Genomic DNA, 19,979 nt, shown 5'->3' on the forward strand with positions numbered 1-19,979 from the left:
GGAAGAGGGGTCACACATCCATGCTGTCGGGAGGGAGAGCGACCACATCCATGTGAGAGAGTAGTGTGTACAGAGAAGGAGAGGGATGCTTGGGAGGGATCTAAGCAACTAAGTGAGGGAGAGGAGTGGATGAGAGTTAGGTTTTCAAGTGTTCATGGTATATATACTAGGTATCGCTACCGAGCCGAGCTGGGTTGTTAGGCTAGGCTAGATTTTAGGAGGTGGGCCTTATAAATAACCATCTCGGTTAATGGATTAACCATGGTGGTTATGTTATAATGTCTGCCTTAGTTAATGGGAATTAACCGAGGTAGTTATATTATATTGGCTGCCTCGGTTAAAGAATTTTAGAAGGCAGACCACCTCAGTTAATAAAAATGACCACCTCAGTTAATCTCAGGCATTAACCGAGGCAGTTTAAAATTATGCCCGCCTCTGAGAGGGTTTTGAAAAGGTCATAGTTAAGTTTTTTATAGTAGTGTGCCCGTGTTGGAGCATGTTAAGGGAGTGCGTGCAACACAAAACATGAGAAGTAAATGTGTCTCACTTCCCCCAACAATGTGGCTCAAACACTTTTTTTTGAAATGAGTGGCTCAAACACTTAAATAGGCAAGGAGATGCTTCATTTTCCTCCACCCCTAGCCAGAATTTATTGGGTAATGCTAAACATCAACAGGGTGTTTTATCGAACTCCAACACCCTCCTCTCTCCTCCCTGATGTGCATGCACTAAGTGCTCCTCCTCACATGGCTCCTCCCTCCCTCTCTCTCTCTCCCTTCTGACGGTGGCAACAGATTCTTGTTGCACTGACATCGACAAGGTAAGACGGCCCCCTACTCCTTCTCCTCATTCTATAGAGCAGACACCTAACATTCGGGTGATGCTTAGTCAACGCTCTAGCTCCCACGCGCCCTGTGTCCTACTCACAAGTGTCTCCTCCCTCTCTTCCCTCTGGCGATGGATCCTCCCCAACACACCCAATGTACACATGCTCCTCCACATGCGCTCCTCCTTTTGTCCCCTTTGGTGGTGACAACAGGTTCTAGCGACAAAGAGGTAGGAGGTTCGTCCTCCTCATCCTAGATCTACAAGTTAGGGTTCTAACAAGCTTCTCCTCTCTCTCTATCCCTCTCCTAAGCCCTATAAGCTTCTTCTTCTCTCTCTCTCTCTCTCAACACTAACAACCTTAGAAAAAGAGGGGCTCTAGGGAGGTAGGCAAACTAGGCAATGGGTACAACTCTTAGGAGGTTTAGGGCCCTGACAATGGTGGAGGTGGTGGGCCAAGCCAAGCTATTCACCAGAGTTGGAGATGAAAGCAACAGTAGGAGGGTGGAAGGAAACAAGGAGGCTACCTCAGCAAGGCGGTGGGGCAAGAAGCAAGGCAGTGCAGACACCATGGCTAGAGGTGGAAGCTTCCTTGCCTTGTTGCCGCCTACCACCCTGCCAAGGTGGCCTCACTCTTTCCCTCCATCATCGCACTACCGCTTTGTTCTCCAACTCCAATGAACAACCTAGCTTGGCCCTGCTGCCTCCACTGTCACCAGGGGCCCAAATTGATTACATGTATGAGAGGAAATAGCTAAATCTCAAGTTAACACCTTGAAATTATGGGTAACTAAAAGCAAGACAACATTCTCGCTTCTCCCACTCTACACTAGTCTATTCTTTTTTCTTTCCCTTTCTCTTCAAGTTGCCTTTTTCAATTTGTGTTGAGTACAACTCTGTAAGTGAATGAAAGTGCCACCCATCTTCCACGCCATCACCATGGGGCATTCTTTCTCCATTCACTCCCACCTTGTCATTGCCATAGAGTGCCCTTGGTTCATCCTCATCCTCCTTGCCATCACCATGGGGCATGTCTTCATTATCTTCTTTCGCATGGCCATCGCCACTGAGTGCCTCTTCTTTGTCTTCTTCCTTCTTGCCGTCACCATGACACTCTTCTTTGTCAAGTTTCTCCTTGCTATCACCATGGAGCACTTCTTTCCCATCCTCTCCCACTTCTATGGTTAGTGCCTGACCTAATGGATCATTCACATTGGATCCTTTGAAGCACCGCGAGGAATTGGTAGCTTTTATATATAGCCAAATCTTTATGTTTGGCGATTGCAACCTATTTACGCAAGTGATGCTTGTATCCACCAAATTCCTATGTTGGATACATGTTAAGGGAGTGCGTGAAGCACAAAACATGAGAAATAAATATGTCTCGCTTCCCTAACAATGTGGTTGAAACACTATTATTTGAAATAGGTGGCTCAAACACTTAAATCGGCAAGGAGCTGCTCCATTTTTCCCTATCCCTAGCTAAAATTTTTGAGTAATGCTAAACACCAATTAGGTGTTTTATCCAACTCCAATACCCGACTCCCTCCACCTCAACGTGCATGCGACTCCCTCCTCCTCCCCATGCAGCTTCTCCCTCTCTCCCCTCCGGTGGTGACGACGGGTTCCAGCGGCACCGTGCCAACAAGGTAGGTCGCCCCCCTTCTTCTCTTTCTCCTATTCCTCCTCCTAGATCTGTGTTCGTCGTCTTCTTCCCTAGCTTCGGCGCGGTGGCTAGGGTTCTCACGAGTCTCTCCCTCTCTTTCTTTTCCAACTCCAATGGGTATAGAAGAGGCTGGTCGAGGAGAGGCACGCAGGCCAAGCGGTTTAGGGGCCCTAGTGGTGATAGCAGCGTTCGGATGTGGGAGCGCGCGCCATGGCGGGAGCTTGGAGCACGACGTCGCCATCGAACATGACCATGGTGGAGCTCCGGTGAGAGGGGAGGAGGGGAAGAAGGCGACCGCGGCCTTGTGTGCTGGAGCTCCGACGAACTCAAGGGCGGTGGTCATCAGCGGAGGCAACAAAGAGAAGAAGGGCGGGGTGCTCGACGGTGACGAAGAGGAAAAGAAAAGATCTGAAGGAGGAAGAAGAGATTGGTGAGCCGTTGGATCACTAGATCAAGTTTTGGGCCTCAAAACAGCCGAGTGCTCACTACACAGACTCAAAATTTTCCGGCTGCTCCCTGGACAGACTCAAAATTTTCCGCCTGTTCCGTTCATCTCTCTCGTCCTTGTCCTTGTCCCGTTCACCCCTCTCTCTTGCTCGCTCTCGGCCTTCCTTTCCTGTCGGCGACGCCTGGGCGGGCGAGCGCCGTCGCCCTTTGCCAGTTCTTCCTTGGCCCCTTCGCCGGTGATTGGCGCCGCGTCTTATTCCGCCCTTTCGCGCCGGGACTAGCGCCCACCAGGTACGCTCGCCCCTTCTCTTCCTTTCTCTTCCTGCTGTTCGAAACCCAGCTCACAACCTCCATCTAATGTTTGCTACTCCTATTCGGATCTGACCCAGTTACATGTATACACATGTATTATGGCTACTAACTTCAATTTCTTCCGCAAAAAAATATCTGGTTATATGTGCGCACCATGTCATACTCTGGGTCCGCCCATGCGAGCAGCAGCTAAACTGAAACATATCGAAATTGATATTTTGGTACACTAGTTGACTTACTAGTTTGATTATCTTTTTATTTGATTTTTCTTTTCAATGTTTGGTTAATCCATTATCCGTGATAAATAGCATCTCAAATGGTGGTGCTGAACACTGCTGCAGGATCAGGATTGAAGGGGCTATATAGAGCTGGCCACAGTTAACCTGATCGCCTGAAACTGAAATGTCATTGGTGGTGAAGCGGTACCGATGTACGCACTCTGCGAGCTGTGCTTGCCTCAAGGGCCAGGTCAGGGAGGATGCTATGTATCTCGTGTTCAAACACATGAATTGGAACCCGAAGATGATTGCTATCTTATCCAGCGTATGTAAGTGGTTTGATGAATTTGCCAAGAGGGTGCTCTGGAAGGAATTCTGCAATGCCAGGGCACCAAAGATGATGAAGGATTTGCACTCTGATGGAAGCCATATTGTTGATGGCAACTGGAAGGCTCTAGGGAAGCTTCTTATCTATTGTGCAGGGTGCCCTAGTGGAGACCTGTTTAGTAATGTCCAGGATCCAATCCGAGGGCACTTTGTCTACAGGACCTGTTTTTCTAGGACATTGGGGAAGAGCTTATTGGCTCCACAGTGCAGGTCTGATGCGTTGTATGTCTCAGAGTCCTGTGAACATCTTGACCAGGGTGAGGAAGGTGACTTGGGCCTCTTCCGGGGTATCTTCAAGTCATTTGCTGCGTCGGAGATGAAGAAGATGTTAATTGAGAGTCAGGCAAAGTTCCATCCAAATGAGATGTGTCCTTATTGTAAAACAAAGCTATGGAACTTGATGCAGCCAAATATGATACCAAGTAGTGCTGCCGTGAGATTGGGTGCAGAAGATGGTTCTGCTGAGTACTATGTATGCCTTAATGGCCACATCTTTGGTTCATGCACTCTGATACCCATATCCGATTCTGAGGACACAAAGGAAGAGTGATCAAGACTTGAATTAGGTATTTGCATACTTGATGCTTTCTTTTCTTTAACACGTTCATGTTTCCTTTTTTGCAGTTGTAGTCTATGGCCAGTCATTGTAATTCGCTCCCACTTGGTGTCAGTTTTAGTTAATTTTGATAGTTAGAACCTAAAAAAACCTTTTTATATAAACTTAAGTAATTTCTGAGAATTTTGTGCACATTTTTTTGGTTGCTGTCTTATAGTTAACACATGTTGTTCTCTCCCACTTGGTATCAGTTTTAGTTAATCTGGATAATAGAGTCTAAAATACTGTGAGGATATTTATTTCAATTAAGCATTGCTTGTTGGCAAACACAGATAACCTTAACTTGCATATGCCTATAGTGTTGTACTTATATGTTCAAGATTTAATAAATTAAACTAATGAGTCAATATATTTTATTCCTGACTCCTGAGTATACTGATTAAAGCATCTGAGTTCATGCTGAAATCATTGCCATGCGTGACAGAGTGCTTGCTTTGAAAGGCAGAGTGCTTTTAAGGTGCCTGCAACTGTAACATTCGAGCATTAGCATTATCCTTTGCTTTTTATCTACAGTTGATACTTCAAACTTTTGATTCCAAAATTTCCCTTAGGACATTATTGACAACCAATAATGTCCATCCATTTGAATTTTTCAGTAGACCATCCATTTGAATTTTACAGTTAGCCCCTGATAAACTAGCCGGTAATCGTATAAAAAAAGTAGATCAACAGTAGGTGTTTGTGCTATGACTTCCCCTGTTGTTAATTTCTGGTATTCAGTTAACAATCTTTAGATCCTCTTGTTATACTCTGGTTTTTCTTTTGTGAATTTTACAGCTTGGTATTGGGTTAACAATCTACCAGCTTACTGTTGTATGGTAGAAGTAGAAGATATCTCTTTTTTTCTCCATAGGTCACACCAGATGCCTCAAAATATATATTAAATTTGATATCCTGATTATATACAGTAACACGGTAATTAACTAATTATTACCAAAGCATTTGTCAGTTTGTGTTATGCTTTCATGGAATATGATGATTTAAGATGGTTCATTGCAATACCATGCTGCTTATTGTGAACTTGTGATTGTTCATGCATTAGAGAACTGCAATTATTCTTTGCTCAATATTTTTAAGTGGATGATAAGTGGCGTAACAAGTCGACTACTTAGAGAAATTAACCTGTGGAATCAAGAAAATTAGTTGTAACTTCATTGCAGGTCTAAAACCTTTATTGGCAATGATAAATATAGCTTAGCAAATGGCCAATCGGAACATGTACTTGTTCTTTTCCCTGTATGAAAAATTTCCGATAATGAAATTTTTCTTTCCCATGATACTAGGTTATGCTAAACTGGGTCCTTTCTGTGGCAGGTTGCTGTGTCAATTCCCGTGTTTTTGACTAGGAAGTGAGCATCGATAAGGACGAGCCCTGACGTCGCCGTTGTACTTAACTGTAACTGTAGTACCAGTGTTCTCCTAGCTGCCTTTCTCTTTGGGGTTGGGTGTTGACAGATTCTCGTAGTTGCCTGTGGCAGTAGAAAAAGAAGAGGTTGTTGTATCGTGTTTGCTGTGCCTACTGCCTGTATTTATGAATGCGTGCACCTGCATACTGCATTTGTTACCGGTATGTGTAATGCATGTACCTTGAAATGTACAGACTTTTCTTGTATCCAGTACAGCATGTTGTGCTCTGAACCTGTGGCTGTGCTCACACTGGTATCATCTTATACAGAGTCGCAGGTTCGTGTTGTGGTTTGGTTACAACACTGATTGAGCTGCAGGGGGTCCATACTATCGTAGCATCAGCTGCTGAATATCAGCTTGGAGGCGAAGGATGGAAGGTGTGCGTTGCAGTTGAAAGAACTTTAATTGGGCTAGCGGCCGCTTTAGGCCCAATCCAATGGACCTCAGATTTCTTTGCTATGGGCTGCTACTGTCCGTGCCAGTTTGCAACTTGCTTTGGGCATAACAAAATGGACGAAAGAAATGCCCCAGGTACGGATATAGCAGCACCCAATTGTTGTTGTCGGATAGAATTTAGTTGTATTTATCGATCATCATGTCCCCAATATGGTTCCATCATATCTCTAGGATTGCTTGTGATCAAAACCGCTAGTTACAAATTTATTCCTCGAGAGTAGCAAATTTTAATTTATGACCAATCAAACTGAAAATAAGATGGATCTATCCCTTTCAACCAAACACATAATATATGTTTGAAAATCAAGAATAGGACCACCTCATCTCAGAATGTCTCCAAAACAAACAAATGCTTATATGGATCAAAGGTTGTTCTTGGAAAGGGGTATTGTGCATAGGTTCATTAAGCGTGTGTCCGTACCTAGACCAACTACTTTATGCTAACTTATTCTCGAGTTTAGCTAAGCTTGGTCTTATCTTCAAGCGGGCAAATAATTGCCGTGGCACATTCCAAGCACCTTCTCTTTTTTGTGTCAACGTCCTTAGCAGCCCCATTATGGTGAGAGGACAAAGCAATTAGGTTGTTCAAAAAAGAATACGGGGTACTGCGTTTTTCATTTATATGTACTGCGTGTACAGAGTTGTGTCATATGCTAGTAGAACTTGTTTACTATCAAACCGACTGCAATAGGGCTATGTAATATCAATATACTGATGTGTAAGGAAACTTCCGCTTGCAGCACTTAGTACTTAAAAAACAAGTTAATTTAAAGATCAACTACTACTAGTCTACTAATGTCTATCTCAAAATACTCCCTCCAATCAACTATGAATAACAAGAAAGTTATTAATACTATATATAATAAGCTAAATGCCAATATCCCATCAAGAGTTTGGTTAACTTATAGTCAAGTTGTGTATTTTGACTTCCAAGATAGAAAATTATGTCCCATTTAGCACAGCTTTTCCAATAGGTTTATATAGGAGCTGTTTGAATTTGGTTTCTGCCAAATTGATTAAAATGAAATAGCTCCTCAAGTGGAGCTCCATAAAACCCGCTTTGACATAGGTGGGTGGTGGATAAAGCTCAAAATACTAGCTTCTTCCACAGTGCACACACTCTTTATTTGGCTATAAAAACCCGGCAACTCGAGTTAGCTTTCTCTCAACCCACAAGCAGATCGAACCATCGATCGATCGAGAAGCAAACATGGCGGCGTTTCCGAAGCATAGTAGTAGCCTAGCGGCTGCCTTCTTCGCTGTGTCCATGGCCATAGCCGCAATCACCACCACCGCCTTGGCGCAGAACACGCCGCAGGACTTCGTGGACCTGCACAACCGCGCGCGCGCGGCGGACGGCGTGGGTCCGGTGGCGTGGGACGCCACGGTGGCCAAGTACGCGCGGGACTACGCCGCGAAGCGCGCCGGCGACTGCAAGCTCCAGCACTCCGGCGGGCCCTTCGGGGAGAACATCTTCTGGGGCTCGGCGGGGCGGGCGTGGGGCGCCGCCGACGCGGTCAAGTCGTGGGTGGACGAGAAGAAGCACTACCACCTGAGCAGCAACAGCTGCGACCCGGGCAAGGTGTGCGGGCACTACACGCAGGTGGTGTGGCGCAAGTCCACCCGCCTCGGCTGCGCGCGCGTCGTCTGCGCCGCCAACCGCGGCGTCTTCGTCGTCTGCAGCTACGACCCTCCCGGCAACTTCAACGGCGAGCGCCCGTTCCTCACTCTTGACGCCGCTGCCAAGTAATTAAGAGTGTGCGTGCAGAGTGCAGTACGCAAACTCTACCAGCTCCATTCCGTCTGATCGTGGGAGCATTTTGTGTGTACCCATATTTGTATGCGGCCGCGTTTGTGATGGTTTTTGTGTAATAAAATGCTAATGCTTTCCGCGTTATATATGTTTTTATGCAACTTAATTAATCTTGCATACTTATTACTATGTGGAAAATAATGTTCTACGGTACATGTTTTTGCTCAACGAGCAAACTTAATTTGGTGTAATGCGAGTTTCAACATAAGGATGTGACATCTATCTTAAACGAGGGCTGCTTGCTTGGTGCTTGATCGATTACGAAAGAGATCGAAGATTTAATAAAGTATCGACTTTGTTAGTGAGGGTACCCATAACCCATGCTTGGGTAAATTCTTATTCACCTCCAAACTTTGAGTCTTGTCGAACAGACTAAGTGAGAAAGGAGTTGCTGCATGTTGTCTTTAATTAAGTGGCATAGATCTAACCTAAACAACGCTCTTCGCTCTGTAGCATAAACTCAGATTGAGCATTATTAGCATTCGTGTGTCTGGATTAAGAATGGGAATGGACTCTTCTCGATTTTTAGGATGAGATAGTCCTATTTTAGTGTTTGATTGGGAGGATTAATATGACTGTCCTTCTTTTTGTGATTGGTTTGAGATCATTAGATGTGAGATAAGTACTGGGTAACAATTAGGACCCATATGTTAATTAGGATGTTACTTTTATCTTATCTTCTCACTGATGATTTTAACACCGACTGAAAAAACAAATGCCCATTATACATGCCACTCTCCTTTCTCTCCATTGATAAGCACTTCAGCCTGCAGCGCCGCCAACTCATGCCCCAGCATGTAGCCTCTTTTTCATAGAGGCTTCTTTTCGACCTCTTCCTCCTCCATGAGCATCTAATCTGCTCCCCTAGCCTCTTCTTCCTCACCACCAATGTGTGATTTGCTTTCCTCTCCTAACCTCTTCTTCCTCACCCGCGTTGTGTCAAGGGGTATTCGTGCGCCCACAATTTGAAAGGAAGACTCTCCCTATGTTTAGAGGGTATATTCCCTTGTGGAATGTTCTATTCCATTCGTCAACATCAAATCAAAGCTCACCTCGTCTCATTCGCACCAATCAAACACATGGTTAAAGCTTGACCTCAAGGATATATACAAGTTGTCAATGCTTTATCTATATTTTAATTAACATTTAGAGGTCGTTTGGATCCTTTCATTTATAGAGGAATTAAAATCTACTTAATAAATTAGGTTAGACTTGGAATTTGACATTTCACTATTTTTTAAAGCTCATATATAAGTCTATCTCAAATTCATAGGGTGAGAGATGAAAATTGATTCTATAGATCACCATTCTATGTTTCTACTTTGTAGCTTATAACACGCTCTTCAATTTGCTCCCCTATGTAGAAATACAACAACATAAGTACCTCTCTCCTATAGCCAACAATATAATTTATACATATAATCCATATATAACCATATTAGCTTAAATAATATGTGTCTAAATTATAATTATTAAAATAAATTCAATTCTAAGGATGATCCGTGCTAGAATTGCTTGCAGTTACTTAATTTTCAATAGTTGATTGACTCTGTGGTTGATCCTTAGCTTAACTAAAACACTTGTTTTGTTTTCTTTGTCTATTACCGACCAACAAGAAGCTCCCTACATGCTCAAGCGCAGCTTGATAGCCGCCGGGGTAACGTGACCAATATCACAAGTACATGCACCATGAGGATTGGCCTGACACCTCAACTACTCCAAGTGAGTCATCTTTGACCACGATTATGATCTATACGAGAGGTGCAAACAAGGCTGTTCTCGTCAAGGAAACTAGCTTTCAATAATCAACAAGACGGTAGAGATCTGGCTAGTGGGATGAGACATGCATATACTATTCACAATTATACAGAGCTAGTGAGGCACTCCAATCTCTATTCCAAATCAATACAAATGGTAGATATATGAGATTTTGTGAATCAAGACATCCTCCTCGTCTGTTAGCGCTTGGCTGATAAGCTATGACTGAAGATATTGTTCACTGATTTGTTGTGAGAAAAACACTGCTAAATGGCTGACAGAACAGATAAGCTCAAGCAAATAAAACGCTAATTCTTATTAAGATATTGAATTAGGTATTGGTCATGGAGGAACGATGCCCGGCCCTTTATTTGAAAACGTCTGCAGCTCAGGGCTACTCTCGGACATCTGGTACTAGCAGCAGTTCCCAACATATCACTGCTCACTGATGAGGGCATCGAAATCGAAAGCAGTAAATTGGAGCCCCACCTCACTGATAAGGGCAGGGAGACTAGTGAACACACTTCCACTGAAAAGGAAAACGGCAGAAACAAAACAAAATTCGCTGCTCGCTGTGAACTTGAGCTATGTGTATCATAGAACAAAGTCTGGCTGTTATGCTCCTCTAAGCCAAAAGGAATAACTCTACCAGTTTATTGTCACCGTTATATGTACATTTTATTGCTCAAGATCTGTAAAACTGCAACCGTACTCCATCACACAGCCGGCAAGAACTTCTCGTCTTCAGCAGCGGCCTTCGATTGCTCACCCACTTTCCGGAAAACTAGCTTTTGCTGCGGAAGCTGACCATTGGAGGGCACCGTAACCTGGGTGTCCACAAAGATGCTGTCCTCGTCCTTGAAATCACCTCTAAGGATGCCCTTTGCGAGTTCGTTCTCCACGTACTGTTGAATCACTCTCTTCACCGGCCTCGCACCATAGTTCGGGTCATACCCCAGGCTTCCCAAGAATTCAATGGCGCCAGGTGAGACTTCGAGCTTGATTTTGCGGTCTGCGATCCTCTTCTGTACTCTTGCAAGCTGCATCACAGGAAGTACAAGAACAAATATGTCAGTATATGATAGGTGGCATGCTGAATAAAGATCATAACTGACATCTCATGCCATACTGATAGTTGTGAATGCAAAATGCTGCAAGGTACAAAGTGTTACCTGTAATTTGACAATGCTGTTGATCTGTTCTCTCTCGAGAGGCTTGAAAACAATATACTCATCTACACGATTCATGAACTCTGGACGGAATACAGATCTTGCAGCATCCATCACCCTCTTCTTTATGTTCTCATAGGCTGAATCAGATGATCCAACTTCTTCATCCATGTTTAGTATATACTGTGACCCAACGTTGGACGTCATGATAATTATGGTGTTGGTGAAGCTCACTTTTCGGCCTTGAGAGTCAGTAACCCTACCATCATCCAATATTTGAAGGAAGACATTAAAGACATCTGAATGAGCTTTCTCAATCTCATCAAACAAGACAACAGAATATGGCCTACGGCGAACAGCCTCTGTTAGTTGACCACCCTCTTCATACCCAACATAACCTGGTGGAGCACCAATCAATCTTGAGACTGAATGCTTCTCCATGTACTCGCTCATGTCAATCCTGACAACAGCTTCCTCAGTGTTGAACATAAAAGCAGCAAGGGCTTTCGCTAACTCTGTTTTGCCAACTCCTGTAGGTCCCATGAACATGAAACTGGCAATAGGACGGTTTGGGTCAGATAATCCAGCTCTGGATCTCTGAATGGCCTCTGCAACTGCTTTCACAGCAGGATCCTGACCGACAACTCGCTTGTGCAGCTCTTCCTCCAGAAACAGCAACTTCTCCCTGTCAGATTGCTTTAGTTTGGAAACTGGAATGCCTGTCCACCTGCTCACTATTTCTGCAATATCATCTTGGGTCACCTCTTCCCTTAGCATGGATTTCCCAGAACTCTGATATTCATCAAGCTCCTTCTCTGTCATTTGAAGCTGGCGCTGCAAGGCATTCAGACTGCCATATTTCAGTTCAGCAGCGCGATTAAGATCGTACTCACGTTCTGCCTGCTGTATCTCCACATTTACCCTGTCAATCTGTTGCAACAGGTAAATTTAAGTCAATTGTCTGAACCATCTCTGTCGATATATTCATAGTCATTGTGGAAAGGTAAACCTTACCTCTTCTTTGATAGATTGAATTTTAGTCATCACTGATTTCTCATGCTCCCACCGCTCAGTCAATTGACGTTGTTTATCCTTCAAGAGTGATAATTCTGCTTCAAGACGGGATAATCTGTCCTTTGATGCTTTATCTGTATCATTTGTAAGTGAGAGACGCTCCATTTCAAGCTTCAGGACAGCACGATCAATCTCATCCAGAGCAGTAGGTTTTGATGTTATCTCCATTTTTAACTTGGCAGCTGATTCATCAACCAGATCAATTGCTGCAACAAAGCATAACCTCTCATTAGAAAGACCACATAAGATCTTACAGTAGTGGCTGTAATAACAATTCCTCATCATCTAGCAGGTTAGTAGCTTCAATTAAGAATGGCAATGAGTCAAATAAACCACCTTTGTCAGGCAAGAATCGTCCACTGATATAACGATCTGAAAGAACAGCTGCAGCCACAAGGGCACTGTCAGATATTCTTACACCATGGTGCAACTCATATCTCTCTCTTAGTCCTCGGAGTATTGAAATTGTATCTTCAACCGAAGGCTGATCAACATAAACTTGTTGGAAGCGTCGCTCTAGTGCTGGATCTTTCTCAATATATTTGCGGTATTCATCAAGGGTTGTTGCACCAATACACCGTAGCTCTCCTCTCCCAAGCATTGGTTTGAGAAGATTACCAGCATCCATTGCACCATTAGTGGCACCTGGAATAAGATGAGCATTCATACATCCATAAGTTTCCTAACAGCGGAGAGAGGTCTTCAATTGTTCATGAAAATAGTAGTAAAATTCACACCAAACTTTGACAGGCAGTTTTATATTAACATCTGCCACAAATTCATCGGACTTCTACATGGTTTGGCATCAAGCATCAATTTTGTTTTCATAAAACAGCAGACAAAAGGGGGAAACATTAAGTGAGTGACATGACATTGCATTGAATATGCTTCTTCTATCCACCCAGTGCAACCTATAAGTAAAATATAGAGAACCATGTTTGAATCTAATCTTGAATAACAAAACTAAAAAAGCAAGATATGTAGTCTCTCACCCCAAAGTGTTATAAGAGGCTCAAATGCCAGCCCAAAGTAGAACCACCACAAGTTCAACAATTAGTGTGAGATATGCATGGGCTTATGCAAACTATATGGCTATCGTCCAGGTTTTACTAAGAGCAGAGATGGTTTCCAATAGTGGAACCCATACAAGATCATCAAAGGAACTTCCACATGCACGCAATTTTTCAAGAAATGAAGTATTACCAAATAAAACAGTTTGAACTAAAACAAAATAATGACAAGACTGAAAACATCTAATAGTCAGGGAAACAGCAGAGCACCCAGCATAGTTACCTGCTCCAACGACTGTGTGAATCTCATCAATGAAAAGAATGGTCTGCCCATCAGAATCCGTAACTTCTTTGAGAACAGCCTTGAGTCTATCCTCGAACTCTCCACGATATTTTGCACCAGCAATCAATGCACCCATATCAAGTGCAATTAGCTGTTTAAACGAAGTGGAATAGTGAGTTAAAAAAATGACCTGTAAAAATGTTAAAAATGTATCCAAAGAAGCCAAGAAAGCCTGGTTTCCCTTATAAACTAGGCCAATTCTATTCTTCTTAATTGAAAGGCAGAGCTCCTGCCATTATGTTTCGAAAAAAAAAAATTGAAGATGCAGTGGTTACAATTTAAGTAATGCTTCCAATATTGTTAGACAATGCAGTAACAAAAAACTCTAAACCAGAATCTAACTGGTTAGTAATAATTTGATACTTTGGAAACTGATTAAAATCATCTATAGACATATCATAAAAAACGATATATCATATCAAAGAGTTAGCTATGTCCAGATATTCCTATCTATATCTGAACGTCAACTACAGTGTATACTAATGGACATCAAAATACTTGTACAACTTAAAGGGCAAAGAAATAGAACAGGTGGAAGAAAATTTCAAAATCTATGCTCAGATGAACTACTTTAACATTAATATAAGTTGCAGCATAAAAAAATTGCTCAAGGACAACTGAAGATGTTAACTTATATAAACGGCTAATTGAGGGCCACCATGGCATTTACTCTAGAACTATGACAAAATATCATGATACATGCGGAACAAATTCTTCAATAATTTAGCAAAGAATCCAAAATCTGCTTGACCCTGAAGATAAATACATAATACATGAATGAATAACTTACTCGACGGTTTGTCAGAGCCTGTGGGACATCTCCTTGAACAATCCTCTGAGCTAGCCTAAACAAGAAACAAAAATCAAGTTCAGGGACCTATTTCGATAATCTGTGATATATTGTGCAAAAAGCCCTGTTTACCAACCCTTCAGCTATAGCCGTTTTTCCTACACCAGGTTCACCAATCAGCACTGGATTGTTCTTTGTTCTTCGTGACAAAATCTGTATACATCTTCGAATCTCATCATCTCTTCCAATAACTGGATCAAGCTTCCCTTGACGTGCCATAGCTGTCAGATCCTTTCCATACTTCTCCAAAGCTTCGTACTTGCCCTCAGGATCTATTGAAAATACATAATTTTAGTTTTTCATCATGTGAACATATCTACTATTGTATCAGAGGGAAACAGGAGTTCAAGGTGAAAATTTTCATATCTACGTATTATGCATGAAAAGGTGCTGTCTACTTCAGCACATGTTCCATTACTTGCCTTTTTTGTGCAATTTACGAGAAAATAGGTTACATCATGCAATTTTATTGGGGCGCACAGGCAGAGGAAAAGGATAAAAGTTGCAAGAATGTTAATGTCAGTATTGCACCCTTTCCAAAACTAGGGGAAAAAAGAAAAGAAAGCACGGACCTTGATCCATTACATTTTGCTTCCCTCTGATCGATTCAATGGCTGATTTCAAGGTCTTCACAGTAACCTGAAAATCCTTGAACAGCTGTTTTCCAAACCGCTTATCTTCAGCAAAGCCCAGGACTAGATGTTCAACTGAGACATATGAATCGCCATACTCTTTCTTAAAGTCCCTTGCTCTTTGTATCAGAGCTTCCAAGTCACGCCCCAGCATGGATCCAGGTTCTTCACCTAATACCTGAATCATTGAAAATAACATAAGAAAACTATGACTGGAAGATATATTTTTTCTTGCGGTGAAAAGCAACATACAGAAAGATATTGAAGAATGTTGAGTTATTGCATTGGAAAAATGCATTTTCAGTTTTCTGACACATTAGTCCTGGTTCACAGTAAGATGCATTAGGCAAATTGCATGTGAATATCAACAGAATCAGAGTGTGTTGAGGATGAAGCACCTTTGGCTGCCTCTGGATGAACTTCTCTGCGGCATCGAGAAGCCTTGTATTGTCAACTCCCGCCTTAGAAAAGATGCGGCGGGCAAGGCCATTCCGTTGCTCCAGCAGGGATTTCATCAGATGTTCTGTCTCCACAATCTGGTGTTTACTCTCCTTTGCCACCTCAGGGGATGAGACAATTGCTTGCCACGCCATGTCAGTGAACTCTTGTTGCGTAATCTGGCAGCAGAATAGGTGATGACTAATGAGACATATATATATATATATATATATATATATATATATATATATATGAAAATTGAAAACTATACCGTTTCCTGCTTATTGAAAAGAGTAGAATAAGTAGTATAAATGCTTTAAAAATAACTTTTTATTTAATGAAACATGGGACATAAATAAATGCAAAGATTGATGTATAGTATTACACACTGGTGGAGCCAAGGCCCGGGCTCAGCTGGGTGCCTGGGTGAACGCGTTTAGTCCAGCATGGCGCACATGGAGTAGATTGCTTACTTCTTCTTTTTGTTTTTTTAATACAGATTGCCTTGCTGATTGGTCCACAAGTTTACTACAAACTTTATACCACTCTGCAGAGCTCTGTAGGTGGTAATTAGCACTATATTAGGACCCACTACACTAGCTAGGAGGTGTATTAGAGAGATGGATTAGCTTAAAATTATTGTTGTTCTCTAATTTCGTTTTCATATACAATGCTCTACATGTGTTAGACTCTTTGGAAAGGTTCTGGCTTCGGCTTCTCGCGAATCATTGAGCCCTGCTAAGTGGTCATCTAAAAATGGCTCCTTGCAAAGAGGTGGAGGAGCTGGAGCCATTTTTTTATAGATAAATCAGAGCCGCAAAAATGAGGCTTTTCTCTGTTTCACTTGATAAACCTTATACAAATTATTATAAATCTGTCACTGGAGCTGTTCTTTTCAAATGTTTTCTAAAACGGTTTTATCATAAAAAAACTACTCTGCATAAGGAGTGAGTCCTGCCAAACAGGTCCATAATATTATGTTGGATCTCGCCCAGGCTCGCTAAAAATCCTGGCTCCGCCACTGGTATTACAAATACAACGATTGTGGCATAGGGATTGAGTACCGAACAAGCCAGTATTTTTTTTCTGTTTTATATAAAAATGAAAAGAAAGAAAAAAGAAGTCGCGCAAAATCGGAGTGAAAAAGGAAGGCAAGGAAAACGGGTCCGTACCCTGCCGTCGCGGCTGGTGGCGTTGCAGCGCACGGAAAGCGGCGTCCGGCGGGGCTTCCCCCCAACCACGGGAGCCAGCAACCCGCCCCTTCCACCTCTCGTCGTCGTCCTCAGCGCCGCCTTACCCCTCACAGCACCCGCCCTCGCCGCGCCCCACGCCGCGGCTACGACCGGCGTCGGCGCGGCCGCGGCGGGGGCGGAGGCGGAGGCGGAGGGAAGGAAGGAGAGTACGTCGGCGGACAGAGACAGAGGCGGCGCGGCGGCCATGGTGGGGTGCTGGCGGCACAACCTTATCAGAAGCTGGGAGGAGGAATTCAGACTGTAATGGAACTCTGGATTGGATGGTTTATTATCAGAAGAAGAAGAAGAATGGTATGGTATGGTGTGAAACAGAAGTGCGCGGCGCGGCGGGGCGAAGAGTGGTACTATAAATCAAGTAGCGGCGTGGAGACAAGAAGGAGGAGGAGGTTCTGGGAGGTTCAGGTGCCAACGAGCAGTCCGTGGAGGAAGACGATAGGGAATGGAAAGGAAGGTTTCGGGTGGGGCGCGCGTGCTCTGCGAGCGCGGCGCCGTCGGATCTCGCGCTGGGCGGCCGGGATCTGCGCCGATATGCTCGGGTGCGTGAGTTGGTCCAGTCGCGCTCGCGCCCCGGCTCCGTCTGCTCTCGCGGCGAGCGGCGTGCGCCTTCCCCTCCTTGTACTGTGTTTTCTGAAAATTTTGCAAAAATTTTCATATTCTCCGTCACATCGAATCTTTAGACGCATGTATGAAGTATTAAATATAGACGAAAATAAAAACTAATTACACAGTTTAGTCGGAATTGACAAGACGAATCTTTTGAGCCTAGTTAGTTTATAATTGAACAATATTTATCAAATACAAACGAAAGTGCTACAGTGTCGACTTCCTAAAATTTTTCGGAACTAAACAAGGCCTAGCCAAAAAAACAGAAAAAGCAGCACATGCATTGCACGCTACTATACATGTTGTAGTAGTACGCGGTAGTGCTATACATGCACGCCGCCGGACACTACTATTGACTCTGTGGACGGTGGTTTTCTCCCCAAACCATCCGGCAGATTGCAGGGACTGAAGCAGGTGCCACGTCGCTAAAAAAATGATAGCCGTTCGATCTTCTATCTTGTGGCTGTCGTTTGCTAGAGCGGATTCTATTGTCTCCGATAGATTCTGTGACAAGCGGCTTCTACTGTGGTTTCTGTGTTATTTTGTGCCCTATCTTGATCTTTTTTTAGCTTCTCCCTCAAATCTATTTTGCCAAATATATTTGGGCCTCCAGCTCCAGGTCACTAGCTTCTTTTCCTTCTCTATGACGCTTCCTCTTTCTTCGTTCTCTTGATTTGCTCCGCCGCTTCCTCTGCCCCTTCGTGCTCCATTGTTTCCTCGCACAAACCTCGCCTACATTGCAATTGTTTTGTCCCCCGATTTCTACAGAACTTCTCCGATTTTTGGCCCGTGTCGTGATTCGCGGCATCGGATTCAGTTGAACCGAATGAGCCCTAATTGAGACTGAGAGAGCATTAACATTGCTAGTCACATTGAAACTATAGGCTTCACTCGACTGCCTCACATCAATGTATCTTCCTCCTCCTGAATCCTCCATTCGTCAATGCTACGTTGGGCCTCCTCAAGTATCATCGTCCCCTCGAGTTCCTCCCTGGACATTACAAGTCTCTCCACCCCACCCACACTAACATGTCCACTATGCCACCCTAACGCACTTGGATAACTTAGCTCGTTTTGGCTCGTTAACATAACGAGCTAGCTCGGCTCTACTTGGCTCAGATTGTCTTGGCTCGTTTACGAGCTCGAGCTGACTCGTTAAGCTCGCTAGCCACGTATAAAACACACACGAAATATATATTTGTATTTATATAAGATTAAATATTCACATGTGCTAACATATATATAATTATAATAATATTATAGTATTATATTGTACATCCATGGTAGATACTCTATATCATACATAATGCATTCATGATTATCCATATATCCATTAAAAATAAAATGATAAAGTCATAAGAATCTCAAGTTTATAGAGTCTAGATCTGTTATCAAGCAACTGTAAAGTGGAAGACGTAAAGTAAGACCAAAATAACATAAGTTATGCTAACTTTTTCTCCAAAAGCGTAGCTTGTTTGGCTCGTGAGTTGACTCGAGTTGCCTCATTATAACTAATGAGCTAAAATCTCGGCTCGGCTCGTCGAGCCGAGCCAGCCACGAGCTGAACGAGCTTCCAGTTTTTTATCTAGCCTTACACACCACCCCTTTTGGGCCCACCCGAGGCCCCTGGCCACATATGGGCCTCCTAGTACATCGTGCGCTTTATGGCCACCACTTGTTACGAGATACACTCTACCATCTTAGTTGTCACACAAGAGACTTGCAAACAATAAAAGTAAGCCAAAGAGAATAGATTTTTTCACCGTGGTACCAAGTTGTTGCCACAACCCTCACAACCCTCTAATCCACATTGGAGCACCTAGGTCAAAGAGACTTGGTTACACTTCACTCTACTAGTGAAAACCCGTTCACCACTCCACTAAGATGGGTTTCAATACCATGTACAAAATTCTTAGAGCCTCCTCACACTAGTCCCACAGAGGAAGGCCACCGAGTACTTCACCAGATCAACTAGATGCTGGCAAACATAAAGAGTATAAAAGTCTTGAAGCTTCTCCTCAAGAAAAATCAAGCAAGAACAACGATAGCACTCTTGAGCTAAGAAAATCTCCAACAGTATCACTACAAAACTATTATATTGGGGATAACTATACTCTTTTTTTATAGGACCTATACTCTTTTTTGCTCTAGTAGCTCTCTAATACCTCTCTCTCTTTTTTGGTGGACACCAATATTTCTCTCATCCTTCCTCAAATAAAGGGACAGTTGTATCTTCCCTCGTAAAATGAGGACCACCTCCACTACCATTTTCTAGCCATCTTTTCTCCTACACTCCTATAAGAACCACCTTTTATATGGGTATTGAGGAAGATATATTAGGAAACTACTGCAACAACTCTTTCAATGATCCAAAAAAAGTAGTATCTCCCAATAATCCAAAAAAAGTAGCATTATGGTCACCAATACGACCACATCGAGGATAGATTATTGTTAAGCTGTTGGAGATGCTCTTAACGCTCAATTTTTCACTTCTTGGCTTGGTGGCTCTCCAAATGCTTTACAAACCTAAGTGTTGGGTACAATATGGTCAAGGAGCAGCTCCGAATGAACTAGAGGATGGAGAGATTGCTAGCCATTAGAAAAAGCTAGCAGACGCAGTAATCACCAGATGATTTGCCGGTTCAAAATGGCCCTATCGGATCATATGGTGACATTGCGATGGTTGATTCCTTCAACAGCTA

The 19,979-nt window shown here is 43.2% G+C and overlaps 3 protein-coding genes across 3 annotated transcripts; 2 read left to right on the forward strand and 1 right to left on the reverse strand.

The window, feature by feature from the left end:
* LOC8066279 (EID1-like F-box protein 1) lies at positions 2,632-6,109 on the forward strand. The gene is made up of 3 exons (XM_002465066.2): positions 2,632-3,229; positions 3,592-4,421; positions 5,786-6,109. The coding sequence occupies exon 2, from the start codon at positions 3,653-3,655 to the stop codon at positions 4,403-4,405; it is 753 nt and encodes a 250-aa protein (XP_002465111.1). The 5' UTR covers positions 2,632-3,229; positions 3,592-3,652; the 3' UTR covers positions 4,406-4,421; positions 5,786-6,109.
* On the forward strand, positions 7,398-8,245 carry LOC8066280 (pathogenesis-related protein PRB1-2). Its single transcript, XM_002465067.2, has one exon. It carries the CDS (start codon positions 7,545-7,547, stop codon positions 8,082-8,084), a length of 540 nt encoding a protein of 179 aa, XP_002465112.1. The 5' UTR covers positions 7,398-7,544; the 3' UTR covers positions 8,085-8,245.
* On the reverse strand, positions 10,436-17,133 carry LOC8066281 (chaperone protein ClpB2, chloroplastic). Its single transcript, XM_002467635.2, has 10 exons — positions 16,594-17,133; positions 15,382-15,600; positions 14,924-15,161; positions 14,428-14,623; positions 14,292-14,346; positions 13,442-13,592; positions 12,485-12,793; positions 12,089-12,354; positions 11,078-12,004; positions 10,436-10,945 (listed from the first exon to the last, which is right to left on the reverse strand). Exons 1-10 carry the CDS (start codon positions 16,858-16,860, stop codon positions 10,622-10,624), a joined length of 2,952 nt encoding a protein of 983 aa, XP_002467680.1. The 5' UTR covers positions 16,861-17,133; the 3' UTR covers positions 10,436-10,621.

This window comes from Sorghum bicolor, chromosome 1, assembly GCF_000003195.3.
Source record: "Sorghum bicolor cultivar BTx623 chromosome 1, Sorghum_bicolor_NCBIv3, whole genome shotgun sequence".
Taxonomy (NCBI): domain Eukaryota; kingdom Viridiplantae; phylum Streptophyta; class Magnoliopsida; order Poales; family Poaceae; genus Sorghum; species Sorghum bicolor.

Coding starts and splice junctions, on each gene's coding strand:
- LOC8066279 (XM_002465066.2), top strand. CDS start 3,653: ATGTCATTGGTGGTGAAGCGGTACCGATGTACGCACTCTGCGAGCTGT.
- LOC8066280 (XM_002465067.2), top strand. CDS start 7,545: ATGGCGGCGTTTCCGAAGCATAGTAGTAGCCTAGCGGCTGCCTTCTTC.
- LOC8066281 (XM_002467635.2), bottom strand. CDS start 16,860: ATGGCCGCCGCGCCGCCTCTGTCTCTGTCCGCCGACGTACTCTCCTTC. Junction 12,355..12,484: donor ACGATTCTTGCCTGACAAAG/GTGGTTTATTTG, acceptor GCTTTGTTGCAG/CAATTGATCTGGTTGATGAA. Junction 10,946..11,077: donor ACAGCATTGTCAAATTACAG/GTAACACTTTGT, acceptor CCTGTGATGCAG/CTTGCAAGAGTACAGAAGAG.